Genomic DNA, 23404 nt, shown 5'->3' with positions numbered 1-23404 from the left:
ATCAGTGGATCCATCTTATGCAACAGAGCTAACTAATGTTTAACTTCTGCAAAGGTTACTACTCAACCCTATTGGAAATATGTGCCAAGTAAATAAGACGTTGAAATGAACTGTCAATGTTAAGAAGGAAATGTCAAGAAAAGTGGTCAAATATTCAACCAAGAAGCTTCTTGCTGTCACTGTAAAATGTGTGGTAGAGATGCTGTTTGCTAAAAGATATTTAAGAAAATATTAGATGAATGTTATGCACATATTGTAGACTGTAAATTCACACTTGTAAACTATTATTTTTTTTCTTTATCAATCAAAGAAATTGATTGTTATGTAATCATTCCAACCCAAACAAAACCCATAATTATTTTACTTCCCATGATGTATGTACTGGAAGTGTGTGCTTGTATGAGCACAAACTGATATCAAAACGTAGTTAATCTCATAACACTGATCTGATTATAGTATCTGCTTGTGAGCATAAAGAGTCATCTCTTTTTGTCTAGCTGAGGCAGAAATATAGGTCGCAGAAAAGATCCTTTGCCCCTCTCCACTGTATTAAGCATGTTATTAAGCTACATGGAGGATCTTTTGTAATCTTTCCAAATTAAAACCAACTCCTTGCTGGTTTGCAACTCGTGCATGATTATAAAAGATCCCTTAAATATATGCAAAGTCCAGCAGAAATTTGCAAGCCAAAGCAACTTGTGAAACATGATGCTTACACTATTTGTGATCTGTGCACAAACGGCACAGAATAATGATTAGTGTTTGTTTAGATTTGCTGCTTTGAAACTGAACATGTTTGTTTGACAACTAAGACCACCTAAAATCTTATGATAGTTTAACAGTTAGTTGGACAATAATGCTGTCCAAGTAAGAAGGACAACATTGTTTCCTTTTCTCACAAGTAATAATTAACTTTTTCACATTACCATCCTTCACTTAGATGAAGACAACCTAAGTATACTAAACAGGATAAATGAACTGTTTTATTTAGTATTGTGAATGCATATTAACTGGTCTAAACATCAAAATGTTCACTGATCTTAACTTAATAATGATCAAAAACAGAATTACAAGACTTACCATAAAATATATAAAATTTAACATGGCATTGTCCCAACTTCCTCCTCTCAATTCCCACGCTTCATGAACAAAGAATAGTTTCTCTACCTTTAACCTCAGCTAGACTCACTTTACTCTCAGGCTTTAATCTACTTTGTGAGTCACCAAGCAACATGTACTGAATATTATTCAAACAAAAGCAAAAATAACACTCCAAAACCCAGAGTTAGTAAGATATCACAGTCTTTCAATAGACCACTGGTGTTATAGATTAACTGGTGGTGGCATCTGGGAGAGACAGATGTTTCTGTGGGAGTGGCTTTTTAAGACCCCTTTACCGAACCAGGAAATAAACAATTTACGTTTTGTCGCATTTTGATCAGGAAACGACACAGCCACCTAATTTTTTACAAACATCTGCTTTGAGGACCCCGTTTGACTGTCACTAGTTAATTCAGGTCTTAATGCAGCTCCTTTTGTTTTTAAGTTCATTTCCCCTCGTCACCAGCCTGCAAACTGTTTCCCAGTAGAGAACACAGACAAATACTGTAGATATGGCTCATAATCGGTTGGTGGTATCTGACAGTAATGTAGGAACGTTTATTATTATAATTTTGGTTTGTCAATTTGGATATCACCACCAGCTATAATACTGGCAGTTAACTTTATATAATTTAGATGAGATTTTATTGCAGTATAACTTATCGACATTACTTGATATTCCTCTCTATTTGGACACGTAAACACCACAAGCAACATCATCAGGTATGTGATTTAAATTTTATTAAATATGATGACACCAACCTCATCGTGTAGCGACACTTACTGTAGGTAGTGTCGCTAAAAAAAGGAAAAAGTTCAGAACAGTGAGGTTGCATTGCAGGATCTGAGCCAAAAACACACATTAGGCTAGAAGTATTAAGCAAATCACAGGAACTTGAGAGTCAATTCCAATGTTTTTTCTGATCAGTGCTGGTTACAAAAAGCAGAAACCTTCCACTTAGGTTTACATTGCGGCTATTCATGAGTTGCGGCTGTTCTGGTGAACCTTAATTATTGTGAATGGGATTGTCGTGTTACTCATTGATCTGGTTTTGCTCCAATGCGGTGTTTTCGAAGCGCACTGAATGCTGCTCTGTAGAAACTTGTTTTGAAACATAATTTTCAAATGCAACATTAAACATATTTGCTTCAAATGGGATTTGTAGTAAAGTTTTGCAAACGGTTTTGTCACACAAGTAGCATTTTTCCAACAGGCATCAACACAGCCACCTACAATTTAGAAACATCTGCGGTGCACATAGGTTTCAACCAGTTAATTTAGCCACCAGTTAATCTATAACACCGGACTTCCCAGCACAGGTTTTCATGCAGCCAATCTAAAACTCGGCGGATAAAACGTACAATGGAAAGGTGCACAAAAACCCTGTTGCAGTGCTGTTTACTGATCAAATAAGAGGTAAACGTCTTACAGAGTGGTGTTGGTGTGTTTTACCGTGTACTGACCTGAAAAATAATAAAACAGGACTCAGCAACGACGACAGAAGCGCTGCCTTTAGCATTCAGATTGCGTCCGAGGTAAACATGAAGTCCGCCCCAAAACCAACCGGGAAGCAACGCCTCCCAAACAAAGGTTCCACTTTGCCACAACTACTCTTTCAACCTCAGGAAAATACTAAATGCAGTCGGAATAACATACAAATAAAATATGATTTGTTCATTTTTGGTAAAAAATAAAATAAAATAAAACAACAACAACAACAACAATAATAATAATAAAATTGTATATGAAAATATTTCTAAATTACAAAACAACCAAATTAATATGGTGACATATTTTAGGTGCACCACACCATCATTAAATACACATAACATATATGGATCAATGTTAGTTTTTTGAAAGTTTGTTCCAGATTTGTGGTGGATAGAAGCTGAATGCTGCATCTCCATTTTTGGTAATGGTTCTGGGGCTGCAGAGCAGTCCAAAGCCAGAAAACCTGGAATATCTGGAAGGTTGACACAATGATAATACATTTCTAATGCATTTTGGTTCTAACTTGTCTAATTCTACACACTTGTGATGGTTTTTACCAAATAAATTCTGTTTCTGTTTGGACAATTGTCCTCCTCATGTAGAGATATCAAAATTTGAAACTGACAGATCATTGAAGGTTCAGCTGATGCTTGATATTACTGGAACTCTTTGATTGTGATAATGGCATACCACATAGTCTTTTATCAGAGTATTACATATTTATGAGAACTGATTGCACTATAATGTGTTAAGGTGAAACTGTCAGGCAATCATCCTGCTCAGGAAAATAAACAGGATGGACTTTTAGACATTAGAGAATGAACTCTGAGTGGTCAACTCGGCCTTATCCATAAACCAGCAGTGACAAGCTAGTAGGATGACATAGTTAGATTTTAAAACTCTTCGTTCTTACATTATTTTTCTCTGAAGGCTATTTTGATGACCTGCTCCCATGTATCCAGTGTGTCTTCTAAAGAGAAAAACGTTGCAGCTTTCTCTTATTGCACTGCCAGGAATAGAAAGTGACATTCCAGTGTATGCAACTAAGTACATTTTTTGTTATTTTGTTAGTTTTGGTTTTTTAGAAGTGTTGTGTGATCCATTAGGTTTTACTTCAGAAATGCATACACATTAAAATTTTTTTCATCTATATAAAATATTTACTCTTATAGAACTCTATTACAAACATCAGATGTGCAAACAAATGAAATACTTTAAAATATAGAAGAAAAACAGAATTACATATAATGTTGTTATTGTGATTTCAGCTGTGTAGTTAAAACTCCCATTACAGCCTCTGACAACCTGCTACATGCTTCAGATTCTGGATATAACAACTGACATGACCAAAGTCAAAGTAACACAAGAAAGCACAAAAAAGCCTGCTGTTTTATTGGGGTCTAAGTTAATTTAACACTGCAGAAAAAAAATATAACTTGAACATATTATACAGAAGCTTGAGATTATTTTTAGCTGGGATCAGAGAGTGACTTAAAACCTAAAAAGCTACAAAGGTCTGAGGGTTTCCAAAATGTTCCTACGTCTCAGCATATCATTAGAGTGCATGAAGGTCTTCCAATCCCTTTTTCTCTGTGCAGAAACATGGAATCAAAAGCCACAAACACAGACCAACACGCAGCTGTTGCTTGGCTTCTTTAAAGTTGTTGGCCAGCAAGTCTGTCATTACAGGAGCAGAGCTCTGGGTGTGTCAGACAGTGAAAACCAGGCCTGTAAAACATCGGTGGTCCACTGACAAACTCTCTGTGTGTGTCTCCCCCTACTGCCAACTTCTTGCACTACAACAAAGGGCTTCTTAAACCATAATGGGAAATCTGAATACTGTACCACAAATTCCAGAACAAGGCCTGGGACAACCGCTACCCTGCTGCAGCTTAGTACACATGAAGAACATATTAAAAAATTACATTCAAAAATGCTTAATTTTTCTTGAAAGTAAATTTAAAAAACTCTGAACATTCTGAGGAGCTTTGCTGTAATTTTATATACATATATTTTATTTCCAAGTTTTCTGTTGGTTTTAAATAAGCATGGTCTACATGAATGATTTTGTAATATCTCAAAATGTCTTCTGTACAGTCTTTCACATGTTTGACAATAAGTTGAGACCCCTTCCTATTTCTTTTTTTCCAGTTGCCATTCTCAAATGCTTCTATAAATTAGAAACCTATTTTCTTATTTTTTGTTGTTTCCTGACTAAGCAGTCAGGATTATCTGCAATAATTTAAAGTTGTTGTTTTTCAGGCTTCCTAAACCTCCTTCCAAGCTTTTCTTTTAACTCTAACTAATTCGTCAGCACCTGATCATTTTCAGAGAAAATGTTTTCTTTTTTGTTAGGCCACTTAACTATGACTCATAGTTGCATAAAAAATGTTCTTAAAGACAACTGAGCAAATAACCACTTTTAGATTGCACCATCAGGCAGCTAAACACAGAAAACTCATTGTCATTTCTTAAGATTCAAAGCATCAAAGATGACACAGTTTGACATAAACAAAATCTGATTTCTCAGAAGATCAATTAGTTGAAAATATTGATAAAGACATCATAAGTCAACTCTTAAAAATGTTTTCTTTACACTGCAAGTCTTTCAGGTCCATCTAAATTGATGTTTCACCTTTTTTCAGATTGCACTTTACGTCGATTAGGAGTAATCAGTAACTTTCTATTTCCATGAGGTATACTTATTTTGTAACACAGGTTTATTTAAGTTAGCAGATATAATTCTTCGTAGGTCATTGAAGATTGATAATTAAAAAGTCTAAAGTAGGGGTGTCCAATGTTTGGTGATATTTAGGACCCTTAGAATCAGTGGTCTGCAAACATGGTGGCTGATGCACATGGACATGTTTTTCTTCTATATAATGTTTAAAAAATGTCTTAAAATAAGAAAAAAAAATGCTAGTACAACATGAATTATGTTTCATTCTTGTTACTGAGCTTGGGTAAAAACATTTGCTAGCCCATAACACAAAAAACTCCCCATGAAATGTCAAAACTGCAGATCTGTCTTAAAATAGTGCAATCATGCGAGATTTTTTCAAATGTTTTTCGATCGACTATGAAGTCCTTACTTTACAAGATTCTTACTATTTAACTCATTTCACTGAAGTATTGAATGTTTATTAGTGAGCAGATAAAAAGAAATTCATTTTTAAAATTGTATGAAAAACTTTAAAATAACATGTTTATGTGGCCCCCAATCACTTTCAAGTTGATCATTTTGGCACTCATGGCAAAATATTTGAACAACTGGAAGTGTGATGTTAAGATTATATTGACACAATAAAAGATTCATTTTTATTCACCTAAAACAAGTCTATTGCAAGTTTTTAAGTATCTTATAAAAGAAAGGAAAAATTGCATTAAAACAAGACATTTATTACTACATCCTTCATTTTTTCTTAAAATAGCAACAGAAAAAGGTGTTAGATGTGATTTGAGGAGAATATTCTGCTTCTTCTTCATAGGTTCAAAGGCAAAACTCAGAAGTAGGCCTGATAGGCTAGGAGATATCCATCATTGTACATGTAGATCTGCCTGTTGACCGGGTTGTAGCTCAGACTAGCCACTCCTTTGGCTACCTTCTCCAGTGGCAGTGCCAGAGAGTTGTCCTCTTTTCCTGTTGCTGTGTCAAAGGCGTAGAATACTTCCTCTCTGTATTCATCTACATAGCGGGTGGCGTACATCACACCACATACCATGAAAGCGTTAGTCGCTGCCTTCTTGAACAGCCTCGTCTCCCAGGTTTGAGACACGTTGATCGTCTTTGAGTTGTCATCCCAAAACAGCTTGCTCACTACCAGATTACCATGGTTGCCAACAGTGGCATATAGAGCCCACAGCCCGGTTTCATCGGCCTCAACATCCACATCGCTATTCGAGCGGCATTCATAGTAACAATATGGAAATTTGTTGTTGAAGCCCACACCTGTGCCAGGAAGGGTCACCCGCTTGACCTCATTGGTCTTCAGGTCGTAGCGGCAAATATCTGCAGAGCGGTAGCAGTGATAATACAGACCGTCACCGTACAGCACAGCACTAGGACCCTCAATGGCGGTGGGAGCTGTGACGGAGGATGAGAAAGTAGCGTCCCTGTGGTTGGCAGAACGCATGAAGTCTTTGTAGGTTTGGTAAAGGCGGACTATGTTTCCATAGATGTTGCTGCTGGTTAGGGTCTGAACCCAGTAGGTTTCTGTGTCCGTCCCACTGTCCATCTGCGCCTGTTTGCCCCATGATCCAGAGATGTGGTTCTTGTCATAGGGATTGATTTTGGTTGTAATGGGGTCACTGATGTTGGTGATCAGGCCCTTCATGCAGTACCTGTTCTGGCCTGAAACAGAAAGTTTAATCTTGAGTACAGATTAAACTTTCAATATTTCATTGGGTGTTTCATAAAGGAGTGGAATGATTATTATATTTTGCATAATACATATTATAGTACACTGATTGTTTTACTTCTTGGTCACATCAAAATGTTTCAGAAGAAATAAATTTTAACTTCTGACCAAGGCAACCAGAGTGGATATAAAATGTAGTTTGGAAGTCATGATTTCAGTGAAAAAGGCTCTAAAAACCAGCTGGTTCAAACCTATGTTAAAAATTAAACACCCCCTTGTTCAACCATTGGACAGGATTAACTATTTGTTTTTGGAAAGCTGACTTGAATTTCATTTGCCACACCCAGCCCTAATTACTGCAAGAGAAGCATGAAATAGGCTAAAAGACCCCAAAAAGCAACGCATTAGTCTCCAATCTGGAGAAATAAAAAATGGATGAGAAACAAAATAATTAACTTCAATTAGTCCAGAAAGGGTTAAAAAGCCATTTATAAGGCTTTATAACTATAACAGAGTGCAATAGATTCCTGTAAAAGAAATTTCAATAAGACACAATATAAATGTATTCGAAACTCTGTGAAAATTCAGATGTAAATGTGAAATTGGTATTACATAATGCAAACTAAGTAAAATTAAAAAATCTACTTTCATTAAATAATAATAATGACCTGGAATAGCTCTGATTAATTAGATCTTTGGTGTCACTGCAGACACACAGACCTACCTCTGAAGTCTTTTGGGATCGACTTGCAGGATTCGACGTTGTTCTTCAGGTAGCGAAGTTTCTCCTTGACTGTCTTCATGTTCACTGTGTCTGACGTTTGCATCTTTAGCACATCTTTATGCAATTTACCCACCTAAAAGACACAAATAATTTAAATAAATATCTCCTGAAGCACAGTCTACAATTTCTTGAACTTTGGTTATGTGTGACAGTTATGAGTAGTCAGTATTTTACCTGCATTAGGAAGCATTTAGACTTTTGCTGGTTTTGGAGAATCATTGTTAAGCTAACTAGAACTAGGAAATGCTGATGTACAAATTTATTCACACTCTGTTTACTGTATGACATTTCCACATTTTTCTTTTCTATAAAATGGACAAGTTGCGTGTTAACAACATGGCCTTTAAAATTCATTCATTGTTATACTTTCTATATTTAGGGTAAGCTATATCAATTATTACATTAGCTATTATATTACTTTTATTTCTAAAAATCAAAAAATTTCTAGAAAAAGAAATAAGCATGAGCCGCGAATGCATGCAGCTGAAAGTTTTTACAGAGTTATGACTTTACATTGAAACTCAAACATAATTTCATAATTTAATAGCCACCCCAGGCAAAAGCTGTGGTAGCAAACTCTTTAAATTGAATCTAAGTTAATAAGGTAAAGATTTAAGTGGTAGTTTCCAATAGTAGATTGGAGTCAGGAGAACCGTTGTCCGAGAGCAGGAGTTTGGAGACCTAACAAACCGTAACCTGTGGAGGGATTCAAAAGTGCCATGTGATGAACCCAAGCTTCCTGTAGCAGGGAATAAATGCTCGTGAGTGTCGCTTTAACTTTCTGTAAGCATTCAGAGCAAAGACTGCAGTTTGGACCTGTATTGTTTCTCAGACTGCCACATGCTTTAGCGCTTCCATTGATCCAAAAAGCTATTGCTATGATACCTTATAATAACCATACAGTAATTCAATTATTCAACCTGTATTAAACAGTCCAGTTGAAGATATCATCTGCATGTCAGTCTATAGTTAGTTCTCTCACACCATGTTGTTTGGCTTTGAAGTCATTTCAAGCTAATGCTAAAGCATTCTGATTCTGAGCCACCTAAATGTGGCTCAGAATCAAAAAATCAATCGTAGAGTAAAATAAATTTTCTTACCTGAGAAACATTATGATCACTCTAAACACGAGAGTCACCACATAAAATAAAACATTTAAATTCTCCAGAGTAGTGTTATTTAAATATTGCAACAACTCAAGAATGTGTTCATTTGAGTTCATACATTTAAACTCCTGCAGGTAAGATATTGGCCACTCATACTGATTCCAACCCCTCAAATACTTTATTATGATTTCAATGATTCCTAAGCTGTGTTGTCTTGATTTTTGCTGAGTATCTGTTGAACCTCTTTGTGGAGTTTCTGTGACTGGGCGTTGTTGAGCTGGCTGTGCACAACGGTGATGTCCGTCTCCAGCTGGCTGAGCTCCTGGCCCAGCAGACGGATGGACAGCGCTGTGTACAGTCCGCGGTCATGCAGGTACTGGTATGGCTCAAGTCGCGCTGTCAAGTTTGAAATTTGAACCTGAATGCCAGGGAGACGCTGACTGGAGACCAACACCTGCAGGGAAACACACACAGAAGCTCCAAAATGTTAAGGTTGCAGATTGAAGCAAAATTATCAAGAAATTGTTTCCTATTTTTTGAGAATGGTTCGCATGGTTTAAATACTCTAAAACAAATCAAGTCAGACAAGAACACAAAATGAATTTATTATTCCGGTGTAGAAAATAACAGACTATATACCATGTGTAGGCAATTTGATAGCCAAAGATGTTAGTTTTAATAATTGGCTATAATCAAAACATTTAAATAAACATGTGATTGATATATGTTAAAATGTAAATAAAATTTTAATACACTAACAATCTTTTTGATTATTGTTATTATTAAATTCATATAATTTCATCACACAATCAAAGTTTTGTGGGGGTTTTTATTTTTACTTGTTTTGAACAGACAAAGTAAAAACAAGAAAAAAATAAAAATAAAATTAAAGCAAATTACCTTTTGCTTTAAAATTGAAATGCAATTTTACATTGTCTTTTCAAAAAGGAGCAGGTGGAAAACACACGATCTAATGATTTCCTGCCCCTCTCACTCATCAACTTATAAACATTTAAATCTCCAAACACCAGATAAACTTACATTATTTCCACATAACATGACACTTAAATCTCACATTTTCGTCCTTAAATGTATAATTATTTAACTCCATAAAAATAATCTTCAGTTCTTACCTGCCCCTGCAGGCCGTGCAGAGACTTCTCACAGGTTTCAACCTGCTGCTGCACAGCCTCATACTTCAGAGCAGGGAACGACCATATTGTGGTGTTCACATCGCACTGGCAAGAGTCAGACTTTTTCTGACCAGGTACACGGTAAGCCCAGATCTGTACCTACGTGCAAAAACGCAGATGTTTATGGAAGCAGAAAACAGATGAGCTGCTGAAAACAAAATAAAACTCCTCACTGAGATTGTATCTTGAGGTTTCAGTGTAATTTTAAGCATTTGTAGAAATGTGACTTACCGAAGAAAACAGCAGTGGGAAGAGCAGCAGCATCATGCTTGATGAAAAAATCCTCAGTAATGATTGGATCAACAAACACACAAACGCTCGTCTGTGAGTTTCTCTAAATCAGCAGACTAATTTACTGTCTCTCGTTAGTCATTACTGACCCATAAAACCAGAACTCAACTAAATATATCAAAATGCAAAGCTACCAAAGACTTGTGGTCTGGCTCAGAGTTTCCTACTTCCCCTTTTCTTTATTGGTCATTTATTTGTGAGATTAGTTCCTCTTTTAAAAAATCTTGTTATATTTTTTATTTGAAATGTATAAAACCCTACAGAACAAAACCTTTATTTCCATATTTTATTTAACAGTATTAATTAGATTGTGTTGCTGCACTGTGCCAAATTATTTGTCCCATTTCTTGCTGTCCATCAACTACTTATCCCCCACAGCTACTTGTTCATCTCCAGAAAGTTTAAACTTTTATTCCCTGTTATTTTTAACACAAACATGAGTCTTACCAACCATTATTCTATTGCTTTAATTATGAAAAGTTTTAGAAAGTATTTCATCTACTTCTTTTCGGTGATGACTTTTGGCAACATTAATGGAAATGTAATGAAAGCACGTGAACACAACCTCTTTTAAGTGACAGTGGTGATCAATTATGTTTGAAAGCCACGATTCTCTAACTGTGGTACAAATACCACCAAGATACCTTCTGACCGAAACCTCCAAAAAAAAAAGTGGCAAGAAGGAAAAAATAATGAATATATTTGTCTTCTGTTGTTAGTTATTCAGTTAAGATCAACTGGGTGTACTTATGTAGCACAAATTTTCAACAAATAATGGGTCAAGGAGGCAATTTACAAAAAGGTAAAATGGCTTCAAAGTCATTCATATCTGTTCCAGTTCAACCCTAGTTATTTGGCAATGAAAAAAACTGGTTAAAATGTTTTTGTTTTCTTTAAATCAGAGGAATCCCAGCATATTTCATTGAGTCACTGACTTGGCCGCATTCACTCCTCCTGAACAAGCATGTAGATAGTAAATTGCGTGAAGTCATTAACTTGCAACAATCCCTCGTCCTGAAAATGGCTTAACACGAAAAAAGATCTGATCTCAGATCAGGTTCTGTATTCCCAGAACCAGAACCAAACATTCAGTGTGTATGCTCCTTTAATCTAGAACAAACTTCCAGAAAACTGAAAAAAATAAAATGCTGAAACAGAGTTTATTTAAATCAAAGGCAAAGATTCCCTTTGTTTAGAGCTACCATGGATTAATACCAACTGGATTATCTTAAATCATAGTTTGTTATCTTATCCTCTCAATTTTTCCTTTGCCACCCAATGTGTTGTTGTTTCTTGTTTTATATTAGTTTTAATTATGTAAACACATTGAATTGCCTTGTTGCTGAAAATCTACTTTACAAATAAAATTGCCTTTCCCTGTTCATCCCAATAATGATGACTATACCATGTTTTTTTTTAAACTTGTTTGAGGTCAAAAAATGCTTATTACGCAGAATAAAGGCAGTGGTTCTTAAAACACTGTTTTTAAACTCTGAAAAATTCTACACTTAATTTAAACATGCGATTTGATCAAATTGTGGGGGGGTTTTCTGATTCATTGTGCAACTTGATCATTTTCTGTTCCTGAATCCTACAACCACATCCTCAAAAGTGGACCAAAAATCTAAATAATAAAATTTAAGGCATGCTTCAGTCAGGTTTTCTTCTCTGAGTTTGCAGTCAGAACTCAGATAAATAAGGTTATTTAAAATGGTTAAAGCGTTAGCTTATTATAGGGAAATAATCATTAAAGCTTAGCGTTAGCCTGACACATATAAACCGTTCTAACTGATGAATCTTAGAACTTAATCTAGTCATAGTTCCTAAAGAAAGGAGACACAATGTCAGCAAGTTCTGAACATTTTAAAAACTCATTTACATGTGGTATTTTTTTCTTTATTTTTATGCTGATTTCAGTCTGGTTCTATTTAAGGTAAGAAAAAAACAAGCACACTGTCAGACAGTGGGACATAAAAAATGCTTGGCTTGAGGAAATTAGTCTGTACTGAATCTTTTATGTGACTAACACAAACCACATAAATGAATATTAAATTTAAAAGTCTAGTCCAGGGTTGTGGGTTTTTTATTAAGGTTTTTTTTTCTGCTTTCAGTGCAGATTGGACACTTTCTGTTCCTAAATCCAAATTAATACAAATATTATTAGCAAAAAGATTATTTATTAGTCATTCTTTCTTTTGCACGTGACTTCCCTTAGCAACTTCGTGTCACTGCATCTCAACAGTAGAGACCATATGAGCAATTATTCACAATGTGCAAAAGTAAAAGTCCAAATTCTAACCAGATCACATCTCTAAAACAGTTTACCTGTGTGTTTAATATGCAAAATATTATTTGCATGTTAGACAAATAACAAATATATTCTTTACAACGCAGCAGTCTGATTTGTCTTTAAAGGAATCACAATGAGCAAATTACAACAAAACTCTTTGGGCTTAATAATAATGACTAGAGATGGTAAATTTTAATTTTTTGCTGTTTTTGTTCAAATAAAATAATAATTTCTTTCAAATGGAAAGAAAACTCTGAGTTTTGTTCCTGTGTCTGATTTTTTTGATTACACTGACTTTTCTTTTTCTCAGACTTGTCCTTAAACAAATCTGAGTTGAATTGAATTGTGCAAATCTGAACTGAACTCTGCATGTCAAGCTGCTTGGTCCAAGTTGAATTTTGTGCACCGGCACCATGAAGATAAATACAAACAAGATTGTCCATTCATAGAGTTTGGATTTGGATCTGACTCCATTTGCTGCTGGCGTCAACGACTCTCATGTCATGTTTTCTAAAGCATCACTACAGTTTCTGTTTTAGAGTAAATTACACTTTATGTTTAGGTGATCTTCAACTTAATGTTGCCTAGGAGTTGTGTCTATGCATCCTGTCAGCATTTCTTCTCAGTTGGTTAAATCTACCTGTAATAAAAAAAAAGGCCATCCATCCATTTTCTAACACCCTTGTCCCTAGTGGGATCAGGTGTCGATCTCCAGCTAACGTTTCGGGCGAGAGGCGGGGTTCATCCTGGACAGGTCACCAGTCTGTTGCAGGGCAACACAGAGACAGACAGGACATACAGCCATGCACACACACACTCACATTTAGAGAGGCCAATTAACCTGACAGTCATGTTTTTGGACTGTGGGAGGAAGCCGAAGTACCCGAAGAGAACCCACGCATGCACAGGGAGAACATGCAAACTCCATGCATTGATACCTGGGAATCGAACCCAGGACCTTCTTGCTGTAAGGCAACAGCTCTACCAACCGCACCACTGTGCGCTGAGGGTGTTTGCTCTGTAATGTTTTTGACAAAACAGCTGGATTTTATGCAGGGAATAAATTACACACAGCACTGTTTGATTAGTTGAAATCTACAGGCAATTGTTTTGACCAGATATAATCTATGGGTATCAGAGTAAAGGGTGCAGCGTAGTTTGACACAGCACAGTGTTGCTCTAGTCCCTAAAATCCCCTTTAAGTATTTTTTTGTTTTTAATTGCTATGTGACAAATGTAAAAAAAGTCCATATTAGTACTTGTGCAAGATTAATTTATCAGAAGTTCCTCTCCCTATGCTTATGCCTTCTTAGCCACAAATAGGAAAGGAATAAGATGCAACAAATAAGAAAAGAAACTTCCTCTTTTCCCCATTTGCATGCACACATTAGTGGGAGTGTTCACTGCTTAGAAACCTCATCTGCACACAGGACCTTGAACAAACTCCAGTGTTATCAAGCTCTTTGGTCAACGATGAAGCTCTTTGTTCCACTAATTGTTCCACTGTGGGCTCTGTTCTCCCTAGCCCAGCAGGTAAGAAACAATGAATGACAACTTTCTTCATTTTAATCCAAAAACAGCAACCTGATGCTTCAATCTTTAGGCAGCTCCAAGTAAAAGCTGCAAATGTGAGCTGAATCCAACAGAAAAGGCTTTTCCTCACGACAAACTCCAAACAGCGGAAGGCAATGCGACAGACTGCAACACCAACATCACACCACAGAAGGTAATCCCACTATGTCTACCTGCATGTCGGCAGTCATGTTGAGTGTTGTGTAATCAAGTATGCTTCTGCAGGCACTGGAGCTGGAGAGTCTGCTGCTGGGACTGGAGAAACGCCTGACCCAGCTGCACAGTGACGTGTCTGTCCTGGAGGAGGAGGACGATGGAGAGCTGTATGGTGTTCTCAGTCTGTTCGTTATAGAGAACGAAATGGTTGAGATCAGGCAGCTGATGGACAAGCTCAACAGCACCACTGTGGAACAACAAGTCCTCACCGCTGACACCGCTCAACAGGTAGATTCATGCATTAACTTTCATTCTTTGTCAATTTTTAGTACAATCAATTAGCATTGACTCAGTTAAAATTTGAGAAAACTCCGAGTTTTAATTCGGGTATCAACTTCTTTTTTTTGTCACTCAAAATCACCCGGTGGTGCACTGACAGGCTCCCCTCACGTTAAACCAGTGTTGCATGTTTTAGGTGAATCCCTTCTGCCACACGCCTGACTTGAATAAGGGGGTGATTAATAGGCTTCTTCAGCACTTGATGGCATGCAATTATTTGAATCAGGTGTTCTGAAACAGAGATACCCGTAAAATATGTAGAGCAGTATTCCTCGAGGACAGCAATTGAGAAATACTGCTTTATCTGTAAACATATTAATTTGAACAATGTTTTTTGGGTTTTTTCAGTTACTTTGATGAAATTCCATTGAAAGACACAATAATAAGCTAATTTTAGTTAACTACCCACAAAGGTTTAGTTTGAAAATGTCCTTGTATTTTAAACAGCACAAAATATCAAGTGCTTCAAAGGTTTCCCACGGATTAACAAACAAAAATCATCTTAAATCCTCCACTATTCTGAGCAGCAGGAATTAATGTCTTTTTCACACATTTTCCATTGCTTCACACCAGACCTACCTTCAGTGACCAAACAAATTTTAAGTTTAGATAATTTCCCAACCATTCGACATGTAAATGTTGTCTAATGGTGAGTTGCTCAGCAGATGTAGATCCTCAACAGTCATGTTTGGATATTTGTTGCTCCCTGACTTAACCATCAGCTGTTTGCCAACATAACTTGGCTGCTCTTCAAGCCTTGTGTCTCATTTCAAGGGGTTTTACTCTGTTCGCCTGTGGAATGTGCCAAACAAGTGTTTTTTTGGACTTTGTCTTTGCTGTGTATTCTATTGAATATAGATTGAAAAGGATGTGAAATAACTGTATTCTGGTTTTACTTATGTTTTCCAACTTTATTGGAATTGGTTTTAGTTTCAGATCAACACAAATCAAAAGAAGGCATTCATAAATTAAATTAACTACATGCATATTAAGCAAATGAAGACAAAGAGAAATATGTTTCTCTCTCATCTCATACAGGAAACAGAAAGTCACGGACTAGCTCCTAACTAAAAGACTCTCTGATCTACTTTAAAAAGAAATATTAAAAATAAAATTGATTAAAAACATGACTGATGATTTATCAAAAAGAGATAGTGATAAAAAGAAAAAAAAATCCAGTGTGCTGAGAAAAAAAACTTTATAACAAAGAAACTGCTTCTTTCTTGTTTAAAGTTGGAAAGTTATAATCTGAGACCTAAAGCTGACCTGTTGTATCCTTATGTATTAAAACCTGTAGATATTATTATTGAAAGACAGTGCAAAGCTGCTGCCATCTAGTGGCTATAAAGTAGACAGCAAGACAGTTTGTGTATAGAGCAAATATTCTGACCGATACAAATAAACTAGACATGTTTCATTTCCATTTCAATAAAACATCACTCACATAAAATCAGTATTAAAAGTCTGTCTCTGGCTCCATTACTTTTCAACGCTTTTTTATATTACTACAAATTCACAAGTCAAACTCAACCTTTTTTCCCCCCCAAATGTTCAATGTTTCCAATGTCTTTCTCAGCTTGAGGAGTTAAAAATTGAAATGATAAAACTGGAGAAATTTGACACCATGGAGGTGGTGAAGGGACGACAAGTCAACAGGCACCTGAAGAGCGCCCTGGAAACATGCAGGATCGGAGTTAATGCCACTGTCGCACCCACCCAACCACCATATGGTAACTCCCTCAAACATAAAGATCCCAATGACCTTGAACTCAAATGCTTAAATGTATTGACCATTTTCCCAGGAAAAATTGTCAAAAAAACTGCTGCTGTGTAGTTGTGTTTCATTAGCCTGTTTTTTAAATTTTATTTAGGTACCTGTCAACGCGGTCCACTTCGGAGCATCACCGGGCCTAGTGTGAACACACAAGGAGAGTTCTCTGGCAATTATGCATACGGAGCTTGGGGTCGCGATCCCAAACCAGAAATGAGGAAGGAGAATTGGTACTGGATGGTACCGCTGACTTCCAGCCAGTACGCTAACTATATCCGTTTCTACTCCAGTCTTAGCGCCCTCATCATTGGGGTGAGCACTCCAGGTGAGGATGTATGCCTACAAAAAAGCAAAAAAAAAAAAAAGTGACTCAATAATTCTTCAAAATATATGCATCCAGTGCTTCGTTTTAACTTCCGCACTTATGTAAAGTACAGTTAGCGGTTTGATTACTATTTATAAATTTCTACTGGTTTTAAGATACCAGAACGTGTTCAAAAATACCCTTCTCACCCCACCCCTAGTGCCCCACTCCTTAAAAGTATCTAGCAATACCTAAAATTGCTCTGTATTTGGTAAAATACAATAACAAAATATTTTATTATTTTAATTGTTTGAAAATTCAGGTTTACAAACAGCAACGTTTTAAGAAGATGCAACCATGCACATTCACACAGTAATATAAAAAAAGGATAAAGAATTTACTGGAGGGGTAAATTTACAGCATAAGATATAATACTGTTCAGTTAGAAAAATCTGTTTGGACTCTAAGTCATTGTCACCTGTGGTGTGGCTGACTATGGCAGAGTCATCAGTGAACTTTTGAAAGTGGCAGCATGGGGAGTTGATGAAATAGTCTGCAGAGTAGAGGGTGAAGAGGAACAGTAACAGCACAGTTCCCTTTGGGGCCCCGGTACTGCAGACCAGCCTGTCTGAGACAGCAGCCCTGTGTCTTCACCTACTATGGCCGGAAAATGATGTTGTCCAGTATCCACGGGGACAGGCGGTGGTCCTCTTCTGACAGTTTCAGACTGTCCATCAGAAGTCTTGGCTGGATTGTATTAAAAGCACTGAATAAACCAAAGAGCATCATCCACACTGTGCTTCCACGCTTCTCAATGTAGATCAGAGCTCAGAGAAGGAAGTAGAAGATGGGATCAACCACTCTGATATCAGGCTTGTAAGTAAATTGTAATGGATCTTATGATGAAGATTTTCCAAGGGAGTAAATATGGCTGATGTCCAACTTCCAGAGGATCTACATCAGATGAGAGGGAAATGCTACCAATTTAGATGAGAGGTCTTCGGCACAGGTACCATGCAGGAGGACTTCCACAGCTGCAACACTTTCCCCAGCTTCAGGCTCATGTTGAACATGTCTCCCATGATGCCATACAGTTGATCTGCACAGTACTTCAAGAGCCTGAAGCTAATGCCATCCAGACCATCAACCTTTTGCACCTCAGTCTTTCGCAGGTTGTTCCTTACCTGAAATGTTGTAAGGGGCAGGGTTGTGGTGTCAGGGAAGGCTGTAAGATGAAGTTCTCTGAACAGAAGTGGGTGAGAGATGGCTGAGAGTTGTCAAGTTTGGGGAAGAAAAGCAGGCGGTTGTTGAAGATGAGGGGGGTTGCAGCAGGGGAGACGAGAGAGTGGCGAGTGACTGATTATATCTGCTGAACAACTGTTTCAACTTATTCATCCACTGTAAATCTCCTACAACCTGGGCATTTAGTGTGTCACTGGAAATTGTCGTCAGACTTTCAAACACCACTTTTTTCCCCTTCTCTAATCTTTCTTCTCAGCTCCTCCCTGTTTCCTGATCCAAACAGTCTCTTCTTTTTCTCATGAAGAGCCATTGTTTCAGGTTTGATGCCAGAGCTGCAAAACATTGGACCTTCGTGAGGGGCACAGTGTTGCCAACACAGAGATTTTCCCACATGATGGAGCTGGAATTGTCCATCAGAGTGTCTTTGGTCTCCTCAGACCACTTCTTCATTGTGAATTTCATAGCTGGTTCTTTGTGTACAAGAGGCTTTTACACCCATGAAGAAGAACCAGGTTGTGATTTAATCCCCCAGGTGAATGGTCTCTATCAGATTCCCAGCTCACCAGAAATCACTAGATAAAAAATTATATTGCAAAAATAACACATTAGTGTTTTAAGCATTATAAAAGGGCATGAAGTCATATTTAAGAAGATAAAATAATGTAAGGATTACTTAGATTGATTACAAAATAGCAAAATTCCTGAATGCCATTAAGAATATTCATAAGAAAGTAGGGAATCTTTCTAATATTCTGTAAACAAAAACTGAGCTTTTTGTCAGGCAGAAAAACAAGGAAATAAAATGTTCATCTTGCTTGTTTCATTCACATCGTTTAGATCACTATGTGGAATACTTACAGCAGACTGAAGAACTCTCTTCTGGATCTTGGCTCAGCCAATCAGATGATTTGTTTGTTGATCTGGAACTCACCAATGCAGAAGAAGAACATTCTGCTCCCGGTATGGTTCCAGGAAGTTTTGTTGGTAGGTGTGAGACTTAGTAGCTGAAAGGGCAGAAACCCTTCCAGTGGGGTGGCTGGCTGTGCCTGTGGGCAGTGCACTGGGATGGGGGCAGGGTGTTAGGGTCCTGGGCCACTGAAGCGGGGCTCAATTGGCTTGGCTTACTGCCCTCGTCTTGGAGGAGGCCACTCTGTGGGGACTCTCCTCTTAACATCTTTGATCCTTGAAAGGTTCCACGTCTCAGCAGGTGCTGCATTGGTTTTAGGCACAGCTGGTACAAGAAGAAACAAGGTGGGGAGTCCCCTTTAGTGGTGTGCTACTTGTGCACCATTACATTTCGGCTTGTGACTCTTTGGCCTGGGAGTTGCTGCTCCTTTGCTTTGCTAAGCAACCTTTTGTGTGGACTGGTTGCCTTTCTGATCCAAGCTTATCCTTCCTTTGCTGCTGTTGGGTGCTGTGGGTTGCTGGCCTTTCAACCTTCTTGGCATGAACAATTGTGCACCTCCAGGTGACACTCACTCACATACACCTTCTCAACACAAACACAATTATGTCTCTTTCTAATATATTTTTTATGACACTAGTGGCCTTTATTTGCAATATAATAGACAGGAAGTGGGTAAAGAGAGAAGGAGGAAGACATGCAGCAAGCATCCCAGGGTCAGGCATTGAACACTGGACAGCTGCGTCAAAGACCAGTTGCCTCCATACATGAGTGCTCGCTCTACCTCTACACCACATGGTGCCCCAAACCCAATTATTTCAATATTAATGATAATATTAATTGTTTATTTTTGCATAGCGTTTGCACAGTCCACAACCCTAACGCAGTCCAAAACATGACCCTCCCATAACCCTGCAAGAGTAAACACATATAGATAATAAATAGATGCATGTTAGTTAGTTTTTAATCTTCAGCTTCTATTAGGTAAAACTTTAATGTCTTTAGCTTCTGTTTCAAGTACTTAAAGGTTTTACTAAAAGTAAAATGTAACCTTACACGACACTGTCCATGCATATATATATTTTTCTCTTTTATCATAAAAATATTAATTGGTAGAGAGGCACTGCTTTTAGGACTTTTATCTTTTATCTAGAAAACTCACTGCCTTTTGAACAAATTAGTTTTAACCATACTGAGTTACCATGGTGATTAACCCAAATGGAAGTTAACCATCTGAACCTGAAGTAGGTCCTTGGTTAAGCACTGAATCTGTTCCTCTATCTCTATTGTAATTTGCAAGTAGGTGTGAGTAAAAAACAAATAAGTAATCCTTTACATTGTGACAAGAGAAGAATATTCTACATATGATCGCTGCAAACATCTAAGCTTCTTTGTTCTTGACAAACTGAGGTCCAGGTATTATAATCACACCAGTAAGAGTATTCTAATGTTTCCTTGATTGTACATGTTTTCTACCAGGCAACATTCAGATCGCTTCCTCTAACCCAACCACCAACACCATTCAGGGTCCTAATAATGTTTTGTATGGAAGTGCCTTGTACTACAACTGTTACAACCGAGATGCTGTTTGTCGATTCAACCTCACCAGCAAAAGTGTGACCAGCGTACAACTACCAAAAGGAACCAGGTTAGATAATGTTGCTAAATATTTTAACAAGAACATTTGATGTGCTGGTTCTGTTTGAGTCATCACTACAGTCTTATTGTTGTTCTTTTTTTATTTTTAAATTGTTAGTATTACCTCTGTCTTGGGTCTACTAGGTATAACTCGAAGAGTAATTTCTGCCACCTTGAAGACTGCTACCTCTACACTGACCTGGACCTGGCCACTGATGAGTCAGGCGTTTGGGTTGTCTACACCACCACCGAGGCATTAGGCAATCTGGTTCTGACCAAGGTGGAGGAGACTGAGCCGCCGACGCTCAGTAAAACATGGCACACTTCAGTCTACAAGCGAAGTGTGACCAACACTTTCATGGCCTGCGGTGTCCTCTACGCAACACGCTACATCGACACAAATGTGGAGGAGGTGTTTTATTCTTTTGACACCACGACAGGGATGGAGAACTTCAAAGTTAACATCTTCATAAACAAGGTGTCTCCTAACATTTTCTCCTTGAACTACAACCCAGTGGACCAGATGCTGTACGCATACAGTAATGCTAAAATGGTCTCCTACAAGGCTTTGTTTGGGTAACCTGATCGTTATTTTTCATAGGAGTGACAATTAATGGTACTCGCTGTATGATCATTTGACATGATAGTATCATCATGGCGTTAGATAATGTATAAGCATTGTCCTTTTTCTTTAGTCATGAAAATTTCAGATGCAACAAGTTTCCTATGAAAGACAGCAAATTCTGAAAAGGTTTCCGCTTGACTTTAGTGTTATTATTGCAGCAGCGCTGTCGTTGAAAGAGAAGTTGATTGTAAAGAGGCACATTCAACTTTTGTTAGTTAGATAATTAATCAACTACAGTTAAAAAATAAAATTACTCGGCTTGTTCAAATGCACGCTGGATTGTGATAAATATGGAAAATCCTTTTATTAAGTTTATAAGATAATACTTTTGAAACAACAAGAAGCCATAATGTCTCCTTTTACTTCCTCGTAGTACAGTAGATTCTTAATAGTAGCGGGGATTAGGAACCAAAACCTAACTTAAAAATTATTATAACTGCTTATATTAGTAGTACAATCACCAAATATACCTAGATATGCAATAATACATACAGTGGAAACCAAAAGAAAGAAGGGTTCAGTTTCAGAGTTAAGAAAATTTGCAATAATGACAATTAAGGTTAAAATTAAGAAAAAAAAATGCAGTTTGCCTATGAAAGTATGGTATTTTCTATTTACAAATCTAAAGAATTACATCATGTTGCTATTTTGTTTAACTCTCTTCAACACTGTATATGAGAAGTGATGTTTATAGGGTTAGAAATTTCTCAAGTTGCTTTTCTTCTCCAAAGATAAATCTGATTTTCTAGCTGTTTGTTTAGGGATCATTCAAAATATTTTACCCTATTTCCATAGTAAATTTTGTACCTCCTTAAAGATGGGGTAGGTAACTTTTATAAAACATGTAAAACTGTCATTATGCTATGACGGTATATATGATGGATATGTGAAAAAATCAAGTGTGATTGATAGTGAAAGTAAAAATCTCCTCCTGTCTCTGACTGTCTTTTTCCAGCAGATCATCTGACTCTTACAAATATGTTAAAAACATTTTTCATAAAAGTTATCTACTGAAACATTAACAGCAAAAAAAATATATTTAAAAACATATTTTGTTGTAAACAAGAATCAAGAGAGTAAATGTGATATGATTCAAAACAATTTGGTCAAATCTAAAATGTATGATGTTACTGATTTCACAATTTTTTTAATGAAATAAAAAAATGGCTTAATCAACCAATCAATCAAGTTCATTCAAGAATAAATACATGGCTATATCCTGCATTATTCCATTCAGACATGATGTTATGTTTTGAAATCTTCCAACCTAGTAAAAACTGACCATTACTTCACCTGTTCTTGATTGAGTAGTGAAGTTGTTTTCAGGACACTATATCCTGTTTGTTATAATCGCCTAACAAACATGATAAATGGCCTGAGACAAAGAGTAGGCAAACGCCTACATCAGTAAAAAAAACACTGCAAAAAATAACACTTCAATTTAAAATGAATTCATTGGGATCTTTATATTTTAATAAAACATCTAAATGCAGTTGATTTTATTGGATATACACTCAACACTTTAGTAATTAGTTACACTGCCTTTGCATTTTTTTGTATTGGTGCAAAAAATAGTAAGAGTGATATGCTGTCTTTAGAACTTATTTCAAAAGATGAATGGTCAAACATGATCAGATAAACACACAAAAAACTTGTCAACAGTTATAAAAATTATTTCAGTGCTGTAATGCAAATTTAGGTTTTTCTACTAATTACTGAGAATTGCTTATATAAATTATAAAATGTCCTTGATATTAAGCATACAATTTTGGTTGAAATGTGAATAAATACCAAAAAACATATTAACAGTTTGTCATAAAAACAGAACAAAAAATTAATAAATAACATCTCGCAAGATAGTAAATCACAGTGCTTCATTTTGAGTGAATGAATATGTAAATTCCTTGGACAATTGCTCCATCTGCAGGCTGCCTTGTAAAGTAAAAAATACCAGGAAAAATGCAAATAATAGACTTCAGACATTTTGGGATGTGATACCCTAAAGGCATATACAATTTTAAAAAATTTCTTAAAAAATTATAACTGTAATTTATGGCTCTTGCCATATAAGAGCAATATTTTAGTCATGTGTAAAATATTACTTTTACACATAATATTTGAGGATGAAGGAGGGAGGGATAAGAGCAGCTGCCACTGACCCTCCAGGTTACCATGGCAACGTTTTAGCGACTTTGGACCTAACCAGCCAGGATTAAGATTATCAGAGATAATGTTAGC

General features: G+C 36.8%; 2 protein-coding genes across 2 annotated transcripts; one reads left to right on the top strand and one right to left on the bottom strand.

Moving 5' to 3' along the window:
- Nucleotides 1-5653: 5653 nt before the first annotated feature.
- On the bottom strand, nt 5654-10301 carry LOC116728974 (olfactomedin-like). Its single transcript, XM_032577343.1, has 5 exons — nt 10266-10301; nt 9975-10133; nt 9083-9295; nt 7676-7808; nt 5654-6944 (listed from the first exon to the last, which is right to left on the bottom strand). Exons 1-5 carry the CDS (start codon nt 10299-10301, stop codon nt 6097-6099), a joined length of 1389 nt encoding a protein of 462 aa, XP_032433234.1. The 3' UTR covers nt 5654-6096.
- A 3716-nt stretch (nt 10302-14017) lies between these two features.
- Nucleotides 14018-22346, top strand: LOC116710482 (olfactomedin-4-like). Its single transcript, XM_032549561.1, has 7 exons — nt 14018-14148; nt 14219-14341; nt 14413-14631; nt 16259-16412; nt 16554-16778; nt 20383-20551; nt 20686-22346. Exons 1-7 carry the CDS (start codon nt 14089-14091, stop codon nt 21119-21121), a joined length of 1386 nt encoding a protein of 461 aa, XP_032405452.1. The 5' UTR covers nt 14018-14088; the 3' UTR covers nt 21122-22346.
- The last annotated feature ends 1058 nt before the right edge of the window (nt 22347-23404 follow it).

This window comes from Xiphophorus hellerii, chromosome 2, assembly GCF_003331165.1.
Source record: "Xiphophorus hellerii strain 12219 chromosome 2, Xiphophorus_hellerii-4.1, whole genome shotgun sequence".
NCBI lineage: Eukaryota > Metazoa > Chordata > Actinopteri > Cyprinodontiformes > Poeciliidae > Xiphophorus > Xiphophorus hellerii.
Note: the sequence above shows the minus strand (reverse complement) of the source record. Positions and strands in the feature narration are given on the sequence as shown.

Bases quoted from the DNA above. Each gene is read 5' to 3' on its own strand.
- LOC116710482 (XM_032549561.1), top strand. From the start codon at position 14,089: ATGAAGCTCTTTGTTCCACTAATTGTTCCACTGTGGGCTCTGTTCTCC. The intron at 14,342-14,412 runs GTAATCCCACTA...ATGCTTCTGCAG, and splicing joins CCAACATCACACCACAGAAG to GCACTGGAGCTGGAGAGTCT. The intron at 20,552-20,685 runs GTTAGATAATGT...TGGGTCTACTAG, and splicing joins CAACTACCAAAAGGAACCAG to GTATAACTCGAAGAGTAATT.
- LOC116728974 (XM_032577343.1), bottom strand. From the start codon at position 10,301: ATGATGCTGCTGCTCTTCCCACTGCTGTTTTCTTCG. The intron at 10,134-10,265 runs GTAAGTCACATT...TTTTGCACGTAG, and splicing joins TCCCACTGCTGTTTTCTTCG to GTACAGATCTGGGCTTACCG. The intron at 6,945-7,675 runs GTAGGTCTGTGT...TTTCTGTTTCAG, and splicing joins GATCCCAAAAGACTTCAGAG to GCCAGAACAGGTACTGCATG.